The sequence below is a fragment of the Chaetodon auriga genome, chromosome 13, assembly GCF_051107435.1.
Source record: "Chaetodon auriga isolate fChaAug3 chromosome 13, fChaAug3.hap1, whole genome shotgun sequence".
Lineage (NCBI taxonomy): Eukaryota > Metazoa > Chordata > Actinopteri > Chaetodontiformes > Chaetodontidae > Chaetodon > Chaetodon auriga.
The window spans coordinates 708,811-725,868 of NC_135086.1; the positions used below are offsets into that span (position 1 = coordinate 708,811).

At 45.8% G+C, this 17,058-nt stretch overlaps 2 protein-coding genes across 2 annotated transcripts; both read left to right on the plus strand.

Moving 5' to 3' along the window:
* The first annotated feature begins 557 nt into the window (after positions 1-557).
* On the plus strand, positions 558-4,061 carry LOC143330772 (olfactory receptor 6N1-like). The gene is made up of 2 exons (XM_076747533.1): positions 558-572; positions 3,282-4,061. Exons 1-2 carry the CDS (start codon positions 558-560, stop codon positions 4,059-4,061), a joined length of 795 nt encoding a protein of 264 aa, XP_076603648.1.
* Positions 4,062-4,704: 643 nt separating this feature from the next.
* Positions 4,705-16,729, plus strand: ube2g2 (ubiquitin-conjugating enzyme E2G 2 (UBC7 homolog, yeast)). Its single transcript, XM_076746383.1, has 6 exons — positions 4,705-4,842; positions 6,251-6,286; positions 6,826-6,871; positions 11,857-11,975; positions 14,264-14,404; positions 15,366-16,729. The coding sequence occupies exons 1-6, from the start codon at positions 4,800-4,802 to the stop codon at positions 15,476-15,478; spliced, it is 498 nt and encodes a 165-aa protein (XP_076602498.1). The 5' UTR covers positions 4,705-4,799; the 3' UTR covers positions 15,479-16,729.
* Positions 16,730-17,058: the final 329 nt, after the last annotated feature.

Below are 17,058 nucleotides of genomic sequence, written 5' to 3' on the forward strand. Positions count from 1 at the left end.
TCGTCGATGACGAGCTAACGGTCGTTTTTAAACACAAACACTCAGATCTGTCACGTTTCACGTTGCTGTTTGTCTGTGGCTGCCAATATTACCTGAAACTGATCAATGAAAGGGAAATGTCCCCGATGACGACCTCCAGTGGAGTGGACTCGTCCGTCGTGTCAGGCGCAGCTCAAAGGTCCGCTATTTTTATCGCTAACGTCGTGACTTTCTCACTAATTTTGTAACATACGACCGTTCGGTGATCATAACGAGACGTCCACGCGTGCACTCAAAGGTTGGTCCTGACAGGAAGCTGTTCGCTGGATGGGCTTCATAGGTCGTCGCGGTGGGCGGTTCATGCACCTCCCATTTCCTGATGTCACATGAAGGGCTTTTCATTGAACAGGTACACCTGTGCAAACACCTGTATGAGAGAGAGACCACAGGGACAGCCAGCGGGACCCTGAACCATCACCGTTAGCCTCTTGGCAGACACTTTGGCAACATGTGACACTTGAGGAAGTGAGGGGAAGCTGAGAAAAGCTCAAATTCATGTAAATGTCCTCTGACGCAATATGAGTGACAACAAGGTGAGAGCCAATCAGAGTGGTTTACTTCCTGTCCACATCCAGACCACGAGGCTAACCACAGTTTACACTTCACCTTAACGAGAGTCTCTAATGTCTCTCAGCAACTGACTGAGCTCAGTCGACCAATCAGCAGCCGGACAGAGATGTAAAACAACCAATCACTGAGTCCCATTGTTTGGAAGCTCAGAGGTGCCACAAACAGAAAAGGAACACGTTAGAGGTTTATTGATGACAGCAGTTTGAAAAATAATAATAGAATGAGTGAAGTTCAGCTTGACTTGATTTTTAATTTTCATTCCTTAAAATCTTCTGTAGATGATGAAGCTGCTGCAGATACACAAATTAATAAATGACATAATGTTGCCTGTCCATCAAAAATCTGACGTCTTTCTAAATAACTGCAGTTTGTCAGTCAACAACAGGCTTGACTTCAACTTTGCTAACTTTATAAAACAAAATGGAATAAATAGATACGATCGACCACATTGTCACGAAACCCGACTCAGCTGTTATCTGATCTATCTATATCTATATCTATATCTATATCTATCTAGATAGATAGATAGATAGGTCTGATATCAGTATCACATCAGTATTTCCCATTGATTACAGTTGAAGTGATACAATCAGATATTTCCTCCAGCAGATCAGTGGGTGGATGTATCTGACAGATCCAATAAATGAGTCACAGTTAAGTTATTTGAACTTTATTCTAACTGATTTGAACTATAATAACCTCACAATGTTACTTCTGAACAGTTTGTGTGCTTAAACCTCAGAACAAACAAACAACTCAAACAGGTGAACACAGTCAGGTGGTTGTTATGGTTGATGACGGACGGTCAGTACACCAGGTGAGTTAATGAGGTCACCTGAGAGCAGCTCGTTAATCAGCTCTCATTAAGACCAGCAGCTCATTGGTCCGCAGAGTCCGTCCTCTCAGGACAAACAACAGGGGTGCCATGACATCATCTACATGCTGTTAAAGCTGAAGATCTCTGTGACCTCTGACCTCACACTCATCTAGAGTCAACAGTCACACCTGAGAGCCAACACCTGTTCATACTGTAACACACAACAGTCAGTCTGTCAGCTGAACTTCACGTTTGATTCAGTTACCAACAAAGTACATTCTCTCCAGTGCAGTACTTATATACAAATTTAAGGTACTTGTACTCAAGTATTTTCCATTCATGTTTTGTTTACTTCTCTACCAGCACATCTCAGAGGGAAATACTGCGCATTTACATTTACCTGTCACCTGTAGTTACTCTACAGATTCAGGTGAGGTCACATGAAGAGTTTATGAATCTGATGTTTTGTTTTGTTTTGTCAGTTCTGGCTGACATCTTCCTTCATCACCATGAACACACACACTGTAGTTTAATCTGACTCAGTCACACACACACACACACACACACACAAACACACACACACACACTCACTACAGCACTACAGTGGATTCATCCGCCGCTGAAAATAGTCCCAGCAGATGCTGTATGTCCTGTTGTCTGATAGAAACTACAGTGAGCAGCTGTTTGAGGAAACTTGTGAGGCGTTTTTAAAGATTTACATCTTCAAGAAGAACCAATGAGCTCGAAACTGAGAGCCAAAGACAAAAAAGAGAGAGAACCGAGAAACACCACTGATCCAAGGTGCAGTGTGTGCTTCTGTGTGGTGAGTGCAGTGTCGTTAGTGCAGTGACCTTAGTGCAGTGTGGTTAGTGCAGTGACCTTAGTGCAGTGACCTTAGTGCAGTGTGGTTAGTGCAGTGACCTTAGTGCAGTGTGGTTAGTGCAGTGACCTTAGTGCAGTGCGGTTAGTGCAGTGACCTTAGTGCAGTGCGGTTAGTGCAGTGACCTTAGTGCAGTGCGGTTAGTGCAGTGACCTTAGTGCAGTGGCCTTAGTGCAGTGACCTTAGTGCAGTGGCCTTAGTGCAGTGTCGTTAGTGCAGTGACCTTAGTGCAGTGACTTTCAGGGCTTGTTTGACATGAAAGTAAGATAATTAATACTTCATACATCTGTCTACATTTTTCAAATTGACCATCGACTTTACACCTGGTGTATCTCATGATTACTGAATAATTGTCTCTAATTTGTATCTTAAAATATTTCTTACATAAGTTAATAATCCCCTAAAATTGTCACTTAATGAATTCGTCAAATCTTTCAAATTAACATGTAAATTACTTTTTAAAAGACGACTTTCATATTATTGTTTCCATTCGAATGTGTTTTTACTTTAAAAAAAAACCCTGAAATGTATCTGTTAAATAAAAATAACTGAATGTCATTATAATGGATGAATGAACGAATGTGAACGTGTGACAGAGCTGAAGAACTTGTTGGTTAATGAGCTCCACAGAGGATGAAGGTCAGAGAGATAAAACCAGCAGAGACTTTGAGCTCACGTCTGGAAACTCGTTCAGCTGTTTGAAGTCTGAACTCAGATACTGAGTTGATTTTGTCTCCTCCTCTTCTTCTTCTTCTTCTTCTTCTTCTTCTTCTTCTTCTTCTCCTCCTCCTCCTCTTCCTCTTCTGACCCCTCATGAGGTCAGCACAGCCAAATGTCACCTCTGTGACGTCACTGACCCTGGACGGTCTCATGCTGCTGTCTGACCACACTTCACTCTTCTTCTTCTTCTTTTTAACTGTTTCCATGTTCGTGTTGTTCACTGACTCCCTGGTGCTTTATCTCATCTGTTCGCAGCGAAACCTTCGCCGGCCGATGTTCGCCTTCGTGGCCGCGGTTCTGCTCAACTCTCTCGCGGGCAGCATGGCGGTTTATCCCAAACTTCTGTCCGACGTCCTGGCGGACCGCGGCTTCGTGAGGGTGTCCCGCTCGGCGTGTCTGTGTCAGGCCTTCGTGGTGTTCTCTCTGGGCGGCTCCAGCTTCATGCTGCTGTCGGCCATGGCCTTCGACCGCTACCTCTCCATCTGCCGCCCGCTGCGCTACGCCGCGCTCGTTTCTCCTGCCGCTGTGGCGGCACTGCTGCTGCTTTGCTGGCTGCTGCCGGCGGGCCTGGTTGGCGGCGCGGTCCTGCTCGCCAGCCACCTGCCGCTCTGCCGCTCGCGCCTCAGCAGGATTTACTGCGACGTCTACAGCTTCGTCAGCCTGAGCTGCGGCGGCGGCGCGGCGCTGCTGAGCGAACTGTACGGACTGCTGTGCTCCTCCGTCGTTGTCTTCCTACCCGTCGCCTTCGTGCTCTTCTCCTACGGCAAAATCCTCTCCGTCTGTCTGCGGCGCTCGCGGGCCTTCAGCAGCAAAGCCCTGCACACCTGTCTGCCTCACCTGCTCGTCTTCTTCAGCTATTCCGTCAGCACCGCCTTCGAGCTGCTTCAGCGCCAGGTGCAGGGCGGGAGCGAACCCGCCGCCTCCGTCCTGGTGATGGTGGTCCCCACCGTGATGAACCCGGTGATATACGGACTGAAGATGAAGGAGATCTTCAGACACGTGAGGCGGCTGCTGAGCTGCCAGAGAGCCGCTTAATCACATCTATCGATCAGCTGATCATGTTCCAGTGTGTCATTAAACAGAGTTTGTTTCACAGCAAAGAAGAAAGATTCTGATGTTTAATGAAACATCTTCAGTCTGACTTCAGCAGCTGTGAGCAAGAATGTGTCCAAACTTGTACTTTTTTCCCCCATTCTTTTCCATTATTTTTATTCTTTTCTGGCAGAAATGATCCTCAATACGATGAGATTAAATTCTTTTATATTTGCAAGATTCAAATGTGATTTTTTTTCCCAAAGTGCAGCTGAGTCAAAACAGATTTCATGTGAAAACCCCAAATTTTTACAGAATATCTTATATATAAGTATATAAACTCTTTATTGTCACATGTCACATTTACAGGCGATGAAATCCTCAGATGTCACATCAATAACGAACATAAAGGAACACAAGTCATTGTAAAAAGATTATAATTAGAATCTAAGACATAAAATACTGCGCTAATACGTCTCTACTTTTACTCGAATGTACTTGAAATGAAGGACTTTGACTTGTGGACTGTCTTCTCAGATCTGCTTGTAATGAGGACGGCGATGTGAATATTGAGCTCATGGAGGCTGTAGGGGGCGCTGTCAGCTGACGCTCAGGCTGACACAACAGGAAACGACCCTCTGCACATGCGCGGTGGATCAGCTTTAGCGACATCGGTTGTGGAGACAAAAAGTAAAACTCGGAGGGGACTTTTATTTTGTGTTTCGTCTCCGTTAAACCGCGATGGCCGGCACCGCGCTGAAGAGGCTCATGGCTGAGTATAAACGTGAGTGAACGGAAGTAGCCGCGTCGTAACTCCGCCTTCAGCCAATGGGAGAACTTGAAATGTTAGCAAAAACAGGCTAAGCTAACAGTCCTGTGAGCTCCTTCGTAATCCTCCTGAACCAACCTCCATTAAAGAATCTGCTGTTTAAGGGATTTCTTTGCTCCTCGGCAGTAACACTCATGTATTGAACATAGACAGGAAATAAAGATGTAAAGGTGAAATGTTCGGCATAACTTTCATTCATCCAGCAGCGTTAATGGCGGTAAAGTAAATCCATGATTTGTGGAGCTCGTCAGCGCTCTCCAGAATGACCGTAGACGATAATGATGCAACTTAACAGTGACCAGTGCAGCTAATTTTTCTACACCGAAATAAATATTAAAGCTCATTAATCCGCAGTGCTCTACATCAGTGATGTTAATTATTCGCTTCGCTTTGAAAATCACAATTCTGATAGATTTTTAAATGAAGTTTGGTGTAGCGGGGCTAGCTTGTCCTGTTAGCTTGGCTAGGAGGACTGGGAGATTAGTCTTGGTATTAGATCAAGATTGTGTCCTGTTTTAAAAGTACACGGTTAATATAAACTTCATTAGGCTGAGGTTATATTGTTACATGTTTATGTGTCTAAAATGTGGTGTTTTAATGTGCTGTTAGCTCTCTGTTGAGCAGCTGTTCGCTCACCTGTGTAGCTTTTGCTGTTAGCACTTTAGCACAGATGTCAACGTTCACACTCGTTTCCTCTCTGTCATTAGTCAAACCAGAAAAACTTTGAATTATGAGGGACAGAAGTAACACAGTGGGTAAAAATGGAGGTGATGAAAAACCGAGGGATAAACTATGAAGTGATTTGATGAATTTAAAGCTGATTTCATTAAAATAGTGGTGATAAGACAACATAGTCATGTTTTGTCTTTTTCCTGTCTGACATTCATCATTCACAATAGAACTCACAGAAATCTTTGGAGGAACTGAAAACAGATTACTGGTCAGTTTACTGATGAACTTGACTGATATTTCATATGAAGAAGTGCTGCTGTGACCATCAGCTGGACTGTTGACGTCCACCTTCATCGTCACAGCTCGCAGTTTCTGTTCATGAAGAGTCAGAAGGGTCAAAGGTCACCCGACAGTGACAAAAACTGTTTCTGTAAACGATAAAAGTAAGTTGTGTGGTGTTAAAGATGAATGTCAGACAGGAAAATGAGGAAACATCAGATCATAACTATTTCAATGAAATCATCTTTCATCAAATCACTTTCATTTTTCCTCCTCTTCCTCACTTCACCTCCTTCATTCATCACAAGTCACTGACAGCAACATTAGCCTCAATCAAAAGAAAAAACAGTAAAAGGTCAGAGGTCACAGCCTGATTTCACCTCTGTGTGTGTGTGTGTGTTTTGTGTTTCAGAACTGACTCTGAACCCACCTGAGGGGATTGTTGCAGGTGAGACTGATACACAATCATCACTTTAACATTTGAGCTGAGTTTCTTTGTCGCTCTGCCGTCAGCGGAGATGACAGAACAGTGTGGACACTTTCCCGCCGGTGACGAGATATTCCAACAATCCGTTTTCACTGCTGTACAGCAGGCGGCGCTGTTAAGCATCCTGTGTAATAGTTCAGCACTTCCGCGTCCAAAAACAAGCGAGGAAGAAGATAGACTGGAAACCGGAAGAAGAGGACGGCGTTTTTAGCAAGCAGCCAACTCCAGGCCTGAAACACGAGCCACATTTTACTTGAAGTGTGTTTACAGTAATGACAGCAGTGAATTCATGTTTTAGTACAAGAGCGAATTACAGGATGCTTTAGTGGAGCCACAGTTAAAGTCTCTTCTGGCAGACAGGCTGTTCATTGTGCTTTTGGAGTGGCTGGTAGGCAGCAGGTCCTAAAGAAACAGGCCAATCAGAAGAGCGCGTGAGGTGGAAGTTATGCCAGGTGCTTTATCCATGGACCAATAAACAGTGTGTGTTCGTTTTTGTGCAGGTCCAGCCAATGAGGAAAACTTCTTTGAATGGGAGGCTCTCATCATGTGAGTACTGAAACATGACGCAGCATTAAGAACATCTAGAGGACCTGAAACATGACACGGCATTAATAACATCTAGAGAACCTGAAACATGACGCAGCATTAATAACAAGTACAGGATCTGAAACATGACACAGCATTAATAACAAGTACAGGATCTGAAACATGACGCAGCATTAATAACAAGTACAGGATCTGAAACATGACGCAGCATTAAGAACATCTAGAGGACCTGAAACATGACGCAGCATTAATAACATCTAGAGGACCTGAAACATGCCGCAGCATTAATAACGAGTACAGGATCTGAAACATGACGCAGCATTAAGAACATCTAGAGGACCTGAAACATGACGCAGCATTAAGAACATCTAGAGGACCTGAAACATGACGCGGTATTAATAACATCTAGAGGACCTGAAACATGACACAGCATTAATAACAAGTACAGGATCTGAAACATGACACAGCATTAATAACAAGTACAGGATCTGAAACATGACACAGCATTAATAACAAGTACAGGATCTGAAACATGACGCAGCATTAAGAACATCTAGAGGACGTGAAACATGACGCAGCATTAATAACATCTAGAGGACCTGAAACATGACGCGGCATTAATAACATCTAGAGGACCTGAAACATGCCGCAGCATTAATAACGAGTACAGGATCTGAAACATGACGCAGCATTAAGAACATCTAGAGGACGTGAAACATAACGCGGTATTAATAACATCTAGAGGACCTGAAACATGACACAGCATTAATAACAAGTACAGGATCTGAAACATGACACAGCATTAATAACAAGTACAGGATCTGAAACATGACACAGCATTAATAACAAGTACAGGATCTGAAACATGACACAGCATTAATAACAAGTACAGGACCTGAAACATGACACAGCAGTAATAACATTATAAAGCAGCTCAGGACGTCGTCCATCAGAAACTGGATCAGTGTGTTTCTGAACTTTTGAGCTCGTCACAGTTTTTAATCTGCTTCATGCTGTTTGTTCTGCCGTCTTAAGCCTAAGTCTAAGCTAGGCTTTTTCGGTATACCGGTACTAAATTGGTACCGGGGTACTGAGGCATTTAAAACGGTACTATACTGCGCTTGGATGGGACCGGTACCTTTTTTTTTTTTTTTTTTTTTTTTACGTCACCACGTGACGTCACTGCATTGTAATTTCAGCCGAGGCGAGCGATCCGGCGAGTGAGCGAGCGACCGAGTGAGCAGCGTGAAGCTGCAAACGGAGCAGGAGTCTGAAGACAGAGAGAGATTGAGACACCGTTTATACGAAGACGATTGCGAATGAAAACGACAAAATATTTTATCGGAAGTGCCTTTCGTTTACACGGCGACGGCGCCGTCGAGGTCTGAAACCGCAAAAATCTGAAGGCGCCTTCCAGAGTGCAGAGTTTTGAAGACGACTGGGGTTGCGTCTCCGTCTAAACGGCAAGAAGCGCAAAACTACGTCGCGTTACGTCACGTCGCGTCGCATAGCAACTACACCTTACGTCACACTCAACGCGCCAAGCCGGTAAAACAACAACAAACAATATGTCTGACTACGTGGATCCCACCGATGTTCAAGCTGTGCTAGCAGCTGTAGTCAACATACAAGAGTCATTTCAACAATTGTATAGAATGTACACGGATACTACAGGCGAACAGAGACGTGTATACAATTACATGTGTCAAATTTTGGATGCCCCAACACGTCGTAGGCGCTCTATCACAGTACCACCCTGCGGCCTGGCATGCATATCCAATCGAATTCGCCCACTTTTGCGTCTTCGTATAAACAAACAATTCCTGCTGAGAACGCTCGTCTAAACGTGGATAAAAAATTGCACTGCATTAGAAAAGCCTGTCTTTGTGGTATTTTATTTTATTTACTGATGCATAGTTAGATTTTCCAATAAAATAAAGTCAATAATGACGTTTATTGTGTTTTCTTTTTATTTGGAAAAGCATCGAAAGTATCGAAATACATTTTGGTACCGTTATCGATACCAAAATGTTGGTATCGTGACAACACTAGTCTAAGCCTAAAGCTTGGTTTAGGCTTCTGCGTCGCGTCAACGCCGTACCTACGCCGTCGACGCAGACCCCTACGCGGACCCTACGCCGTAGCCTGACGCGCACCTCCAAAAAATCCTGACTACGCGTCGCATCGACGCGTAGTGACGTGAACGTCGAGGACTGTGATTGGTCCGTTCAGAACGTAATTTTCGGTTCAGTCGCAGCCCTATGGTCGCAGCGCAACAACACCGCCATTTTCAAAGTTTCTGTGGTGAGAGTTACAAGAAAAACTGGACCAAGCCGAAGAAAGAATTATCGAGGAGGTACGCAAGTACGACCACCTCTACAACTCCTCTTCGCGGCAGCAAGAGCCCCCCGAAACCATACAAAGACACAGCCGCACCCCCCTAGCGGCTTGGCGGTGAATTGCGGAGCAGCGCGTTCCCTCGACGCAGAACTACGAATGCTCAGTGACGGCGTAGGGTGTACGCCGTAGGTACGGCGTCGCCGCGATGCCGATGCCTAAACCAAGCTTAAGTCTAAGTCCTGTACGCCTGGCTGCTGTGTCCTGCAGGTGTGATGGAGGGTTGTGTCCAGCAGGCGTCACTGTTTCCTCACTAACAGTTGAGCTCAGACTGAATGATCTACAGCTGATCAGTGATCAGAATATCTTCTCATTCTCTGACATCTTCACAGCTTGTTAAGCTTCTGTTTGTTGGTCAAAGTGTTTGTCTTTAGTTTCCTGAACTTGAACAATTGAAGCAGGAAGTGTCCTCAGACACATTTTCTGTTTTCTTCGTACGACAGTCAACACGCATTTACATAAAAGACTGAATTTTCAGCGTTCACATAAGATCAGAAAGAGAGACACAGAAGTGGAAGCAGGAGAAGGATAGATGTACCTAAAGTACAAGTACCTCAAATTTATACTTAAGTACAGCACTTGAGTAAATGTACTGACTTTCTACCGCCAAAGATTTACAGATCCAAACAGAATTGTGGTTTGGATCAAAAGAGTTCTCGTGTTTCACCGTCAGCAGTTAAAGTGAGGTTAAAAACACAGAATGTGAGCTTAAGACCTGCACGAGTCCTGAACAGGACCAGTTTTCTTCTCATCTAAAACGAGCCTGTTGTCCTAAAATGGACCACAGAAGACACCTCCCGTCAGCCAGCGCTGCCGTGGACGTGATGTCAGTGAAGGCAGCGCGGCTGTCGTCATCCTTCGTGTAAGGGAGCCTCCTGTGGTGATGGTTGTCGGCGTGCCGGCAGCTTCAGTCCGCCCTTCAATTTAACCTGCAGCTCGTTCGCCGTTAACGCTCACATTCCTGCTCAGCCTGACGTCACCGGCACCGCATCCCATAATTACCTGGGACAGCCCTCAGGTTAACTGGTCTCTGTCAGCCGCCGCAGCGTTGGAGACGCTTTGTTTTAGGCCGAGTTCAATCTCAGACTGAAGTGGACGTCTGTGTACTCTGACCTGACCCACGAAGAAGAAAACAGTCAGCTGCTTCAGAAGCTGAGCGTGAAGCTCACAGACTTCATCACATCAGAGCCTCCTCTGCCTCCTCCTCCGCCTCCTCCTCCGCCTCCTCCTCCGCCTCCTCCTCACCTGCCTCCTCCTCCACCTCCTCCTCCGCCTCCTCGCCTGCCTCCTCACCTGCCTCCTCCTCCGCCTCCTCCTCTGCCTCCTCCTCCGCCTCCTCCTCCGCCTCCTCGCCTGCCTCCTCACCTGCCTCCTCCTCCACCTCCTCGCCTGCCTCCTCGCCTGCCTCCTCCTCCGCCTCCTCGCCTGCCTCCTCACCTGCCTCCTCCTCTGCCTCCTCACCTGCCTCCTCCTCCGCCTCCTCGCCTGCCTCCTCCTCCGCCTCCTCGCCTGCCTCCTCGCCTGCCTCCTCCTCTGCCTCCTCGCCTGTGTGTAAACCCTCTGCTGATTGGTGTGTGGATTTCCTGTTGTGAGGTTATTTGAGTGGCTGGTTTAACTGATGGTGGAGGAGGTGAAGCAGAGAGGAGTCAGAAATAAGCTGCCGGTAGACGATCAGCTCACCTCAGGAAGGAACACACTCTGTGTGTGTGTGTGTGTGTGTGTGTGTGTGTGTGTGTGTGTGTGTGTGTGTGTGTTGATGGATTCAGATATTCAAACATCCATCTGAACTCTGATAATCACACGGCTGCTTTGTGACTCATCATCAGCGATGATAAAAATAACCTTCGGTCTGATTCTGATCACTGACTCTGGAACAGTTCATCAAAATATGATTGACACACGCAGCAGAGACGCTTCAGCTCACAAAGCTGACTTCAGATCAGATGAAGGAAACGCGTGTTTCATGCAGACAAAGGTGATGAAGACGGCTGTTTCACTGAAATCCTAATAGAGTATCAGGTGCAGCACAGGTGAGTTCCTCCTCACCCTGTTGACCTTGTTGATGCACGGATGAGTGACGCAGGAATGTAGAACGGAGTCTCGGTGAGGTTCCACTCGAGCCTCCAGGACAGCTTCAGTGTGGACAGTGCTGACCAACATGTCGCTCCACACTTGGTCTTCAACCACCTGAGACTCCAAACGGCCAATAGAAACTCCAAAAACACAGCTAGAACCCCTCAGTGACCACAAGGACTTCCAAAGGACAGCTAGAACATCCTGCAGGAACCCTAGAACCTCCCAATGGACTGCTAGAACCTATTCTTTGACCACTAAAGCAACCTAAATAATGTCTAGAAATTCCTCAGTGACTACTAGAACCACCTAAAGAACCTCTAGAGCCCCTTCTAGACTCAGAGATGGTGGTCAGGAGAGGAAGACGAGGATCCAGCTGTTCACCAACATCTGTTGGTGGTTCGGTTTCATGGTGTCACTTGTCTTCAGCTCTGTTTCAGTTTTATTGTTGTGTGTTTGTTGGCGTGGAGCTCGGCGCTCATGGAAGACGCTGACCGGTGTCCTCTGTGTTTCAGGGGTCCTCAGGACACTTGTTTTGAAGGCGGAGTGTTTCCAGCTGTCCTCAGCTTCCCCTCTGATTACCCTCTCAGTCCTCCAAAGATGAGGTTCACCTGCGACATGTTTCACCCCAACAGTGAGTCCACACATCCCATTTTTTCTCTTTGTGAAAAGCAGCACGGCAGTAGAGGAGAATCACTAAGTACAAATTTGAGGTACTTCAGCTGTACTTGTGTCTTTTCTTGTATGTCACTTTCTACGTGCACGGCACTGCATCTCAAAGGGAAGTGTTGTACTTTTACTTCAGTGTTTGTCTGACGGCTTTAGTTACTTTACAAGCGTAGATTTAACCGTCTGACAGTCACAGAGGACATTTGTCTGCTTCACGTACTTCTAATTCTTTTAGTAGATTCTCCTGATTATACTAGTGATGATTACAGACTGCAACCAGCTGAACACTCTGGCCTCCCCTCCCTCACCGTGGTCCCTCTTTAGAGTCAGCGTCTGGTTTGTCCATTCTGGGCTACTGTAGAAACGTGGTGGCGTGTGTGAGGAGGAGCTGCTCCCTCTGTAGATGTACAGATTCATGCTAAGCTAACAGACACTCAGCAGTTCTTATTTTCAGGTGATGACGCACTGATGACAGCAGAGCTTTGAATATCGGGTTTCTGCCCATAGATCTCACTGAGGCTGACAGACTGGACCTTCATTAACATCTTACTGCAGGACTTTGACTTGTAACAGAGTATTTTTACATTGTGGTATTAGTACTTTTACCTCAGTAAAGGATCTGAATACTTGATCCAGCCCAGAGTCAGACCTGAACAGGATACAGCTGATCGTGATTACAGATGATTTTCAGAGGATCGACATCGCAGGTTTAATCTTCTATAGAATAAAAAATAGATGCAGAAATTCTCACTGAACCAAAGGATGTGATGATATTTGAACTGTGGACAGACGTCACCGTCCTGAGGTCTCACTGCCTGCTCACAATCAGTCATGTGACCATGTAAACTAGGGTCAGGTGACGTCTCAGTAACAACAGACCTGCTGAGACTGTGTTTAATTCTAAACCCGTCATTTGACCTGTCGCAGCCTGCCGCACAGCCCTGCTGCTGTTAGCATGCCGTTAGCATGCTGTCATTAGCGCTGTGATTAGTGGGAGACGGTCTGAGCGCGCTCCGCACTGATTAGAGGACGAGACAGTCACTGCTGACCAGTCATCATCATCATCATCATCATCATCACCATCACCTCCATCTCTCTCACACACACACACACACACACACACACACCAGCATGGCCCTGGGCTGAACTTCCTGCTGTAACTGTATCGTCTGATCCTCCATCAACAAACAGCAGCAGGAAAAGATAAAACACACGAAGAAGAAAACACGGAGCAGATCTGCACGGACTCGACCGTCCTCACGCTCTCTGCAGCTTTGACTCACGTCACGACTTTACCAAAGAGAACAGAGCAGCAGAACCAGGCTGTGACTCGGGGACGAACATCAGACGCGACAGTCTGTCTCACACCCTCAGAGACAGACGTCTTCAGGTTTACGTCCCTGTCAGCAGAGAAAGGTTGAATTCAGCAGTCATGTCAGAGGAGCCTCACTCTGCTCACCTGGTCACCTCTGTGTTGCTTTAGGTATTCAGCATGTTTGCAGGTAAGAACAGGTGATCTGTGTGGGCGTGGTCTGAAGCTCGTTTGGCTTCGTCTCTCTTTGAAGGCTTCGATGTTTCAGCGTTCCCTCAGTCCTCTGATTCAGAGTTCACCTGAGTTCACCTGTGGTCTGCTGTGAAGCGCTGACAGCAGGTTGACGGTTCGAGCCGTGCTGCTGCAGCTGCCGTTAAACCTGCAGCTGTCAGGTGACGGCGAGCCAACAGGAAGCTCTTATCGCGCGTCGATAACGCTCCGTCAGATGTTCGATGGCGCGCTGAGCCCGGTGCTCTGATAATCTGATTTCCTGAGACTCCCGTCTCACACGGAAACGTGAGGACACCCACTGAAAAGACAGACCTGATAAAAGATCTTGAGCTCTGACAGTCGGAAGCTTGTGAGAGTGTCCTCAGTTTTCACAGGACTGTCCTCACAGCCACGAAGTGTCCTCACTTCACGTCTCCACAGACACACAGAAACGTTAACTTTCAACAAAAATCATCGAGTCTTTCACAAACAAGTTTCTCCATTTTCAAGAAAAGCTGAAAAAGTGTCTCCACTTTGAAAAAGTCCTCAGTCCCCAGAGACACCAAAGTGTCTCCACTGAGAGAACCGAAAAAGAAAAAGAGTCTGACTTTCAGAAATGTCTCCAGCTTGAAACATGTCCTCATGGTGGACCAGGTTTGGACAGGAACCTTATTCAGGTGGTCTGACGTGACTGGAGACACTGATGTCTTCTTCTTCTTCTCTTCCTGTAGTCTATCCGGACGGTCGGGTGTGTATCTCCATCCTTCACGCTCCGGGCGATGATCCAATGGGATACGAGAGCAGTGCAGAGAGGTGGAGTCCAGTCCAGAGCGTGGAGAAGATCCTGCTGTCTGTGGTCAGCATGTTAGCAGGTACGCCGCTGCCACCGCCGCTGCCACTTCTTCTTAACCTTCTTCTTCTTCTGCTTCTTCTTCTGCTTCTTCTGCTTCTTAACCTTCTTCTTCTTCTGCTTCTTCTTCTTCTTCTTCTTCTTCTTCTTCTTCTTCTTCTTCTTCTTCTGCTGCTTCTTCTTCTTCTTCTTCTTAACCTTCTACTGCTTCTTCTTCTGCTGCTTCTTCTTCTTCTTCTTCTTCTTCTTCTTCTTAACCTTCTTCTTAACCTTCTTCTTCTTCTGCTTCTTCTTCTTCTTCTTCTTCTTCTTCTTCTGCTGCTTCTTCTTCTTCTTCTGCTTCTTCTTCTGCTTCTTCTGCTTCTTAACCTTCTTCTTAACCGTCTTCTTCTTCTGCTTCTTCTTCTTCTTCTTCTTCTGCTGCTTCTTCTTCTTCTTCTTCTTCTTCTTCTTCTTAACCTTCTTCTTAACCTTCTTCTTCTTCTGCTTCTTCTTCTTCTTCTTCTGCTTCTTCTTCTGCTTCTTCTTCTGCTTCTTCTTCTGCTTCTTCTGCTTCTTAACCTTCTTCTTAACCTTCTTCTTCTTCTGCTTCTTCTTCTTCTTCTTCTTCTTCTTCTTCTTCTGCTGCTTCTTCTTCTTCTTCTTAACCTTCTACTGCTTCTTCTTCTGCTGCTTCTTCTTCTTCTTCTTCTTCTTCTTCTTAACCTTCTTCTTAACCTTCTTCTTCTTCTGCTTCTTCTTCTTCTTCTTCTTCTTCTTCTTCTTCTTCTTCTTCTTCTTCTTAACCTTCTTATGCTTCCTCTTCTTTTTCTTCTTCTTCCTCTTGTAGACATTTTGGGGAAATGTTTCAGCTTTATTGGACAGGGACAGTGAGGAGGCAGACAGGAAGAGGAGGTAGAGGAGTGTGACATGTAACAAAGGTCACTGCTAACATCTCTGCTCTCCTCCCTTGTCTCCTCCATCCTTCCCTTGTCTCCTCTCAGAGCCGAACGATGAAAGTGGAGCGAACGTGGATGCCTCTAAAATGTGGCGGGAGGACAGAGAGCAGTTTTACAAACTCGCCCAGAAGATCGTTCGCAAGTCGTTGGGCCTCTAGAGATGATGTCATCACCGTGCGACGGCTCCCAGCACTCTGTGTTTGTGTTTACTTCACAAACTCCCCTTTTCTCCTCCTCGTAGCATCGATGAACGTCTGCAGACTGGATGAAGATGTGAGCTCTTCTCATCACCATGGAAACCAATAAAACACACACACACACACACAGAGTGCTGCTGAGACGGACAGATCAATGAACTGATTAATGGTCGACTGGAGGCCAAACGCATGTTTGGATCAGTACAGAATGCAAACGTTACCTAACTTTAAATCTACTAAAAGTAAACGCCAGAAGAAGAAAACCGGTCTTTGATTCGTTGACAGGCGTCATGTGATCATTTGTGCAATGACATCATCATCACCTATATGGACCATTTCACATCAACAGCAGCAGTAAACAGAGCACTGAGCCAGCCAATCAGAAGCCTCCATGCAGCGTTTATTATTATTGTTATTGTTGTTCTTCACCTGAGGGATATTAAGTTTGTGTCCAGGCTTCAACACATTGATGACCATCAACAGCAACAATCAGTAATCAAGGACATAAAACCAACATAAAATCTGTGATGTATCGAAATAATCAATAATCAAACATGGATCAATAACAACGAGGCCAGAAATAAAAACACTGTTTTCACCCTGAACATTAAAACGAGGAGGGTGAGATTTAGACTAAATATGTAAAGTTAAATATAGTTTAACAGGTAGTCAGCTGAGCCTTTCACAGTAAAGGTCTTGTTTGTTTGACGTCAGAACGGGTTCAGTCAGACGGATGAAATGACGTCAGAGGATCGTTTCACACCTTCACACAATCAAAGCTAATCGCTAATTAGCTTAAAAACAGATGACTCTCCGACTCGAGGTCACAGACAGGCTGTTTGTTCTGGAGTCTTCTGGGTGGACTGAAGTCCTCAGATGTCGCATGTTGTCCAAAGTGTCTTTTGGACGGACGAGTTTGTCTCTGCTGCTGTTGCTCTGAAATCATCTGAACTCTGATGAAACGTCAGCGGCCTCCATAAATCAGCTTCAGGAGGAAGAAGCTCGTCGGCTCCTCTCAGTCGGACTTTTTGCACTTTATCTCCTCCAGAGGACGTCAGGAGCTGAAGCTCCGGCTGCTTTTAGCGTCCTTCTTCTTTTTTAATGGATTCAGTGAAGTTCTTGGTCTGGTTTCTGTTGTCGGGCCGATGGAGAGAGAAGCTTTTTAATGTGTTCCTTTAAAGTACGTCATGAAAATAAAGTGAGGGAAGAAGAGCGGACGTGTGCTGAGTGTCTGTACGTGTGGGACGATGCTGCAGAGTAACTGAGTGCATCTACTCTGCAGTCTCACTTCAGTTCCTTTACACATTCAGATTACTGATATGAAATAAAAGTCAGCTCTCAGGTGGGTCATGATTACAGGTGAAGCTGTCAGCAGTCAAAGTAAAATCAGCTCCATGTTCAGCAGCAGCAACATGAACCTGATGAACACATGAATGCATCATTATCATCCAGTAATAGATTATATTCTGAGATGGGCCTTTGCATAAAGAGTACTTTTAAGTGTTCTTTGAAACTAATACTTCAAGTTCAAGTGCTCTGAA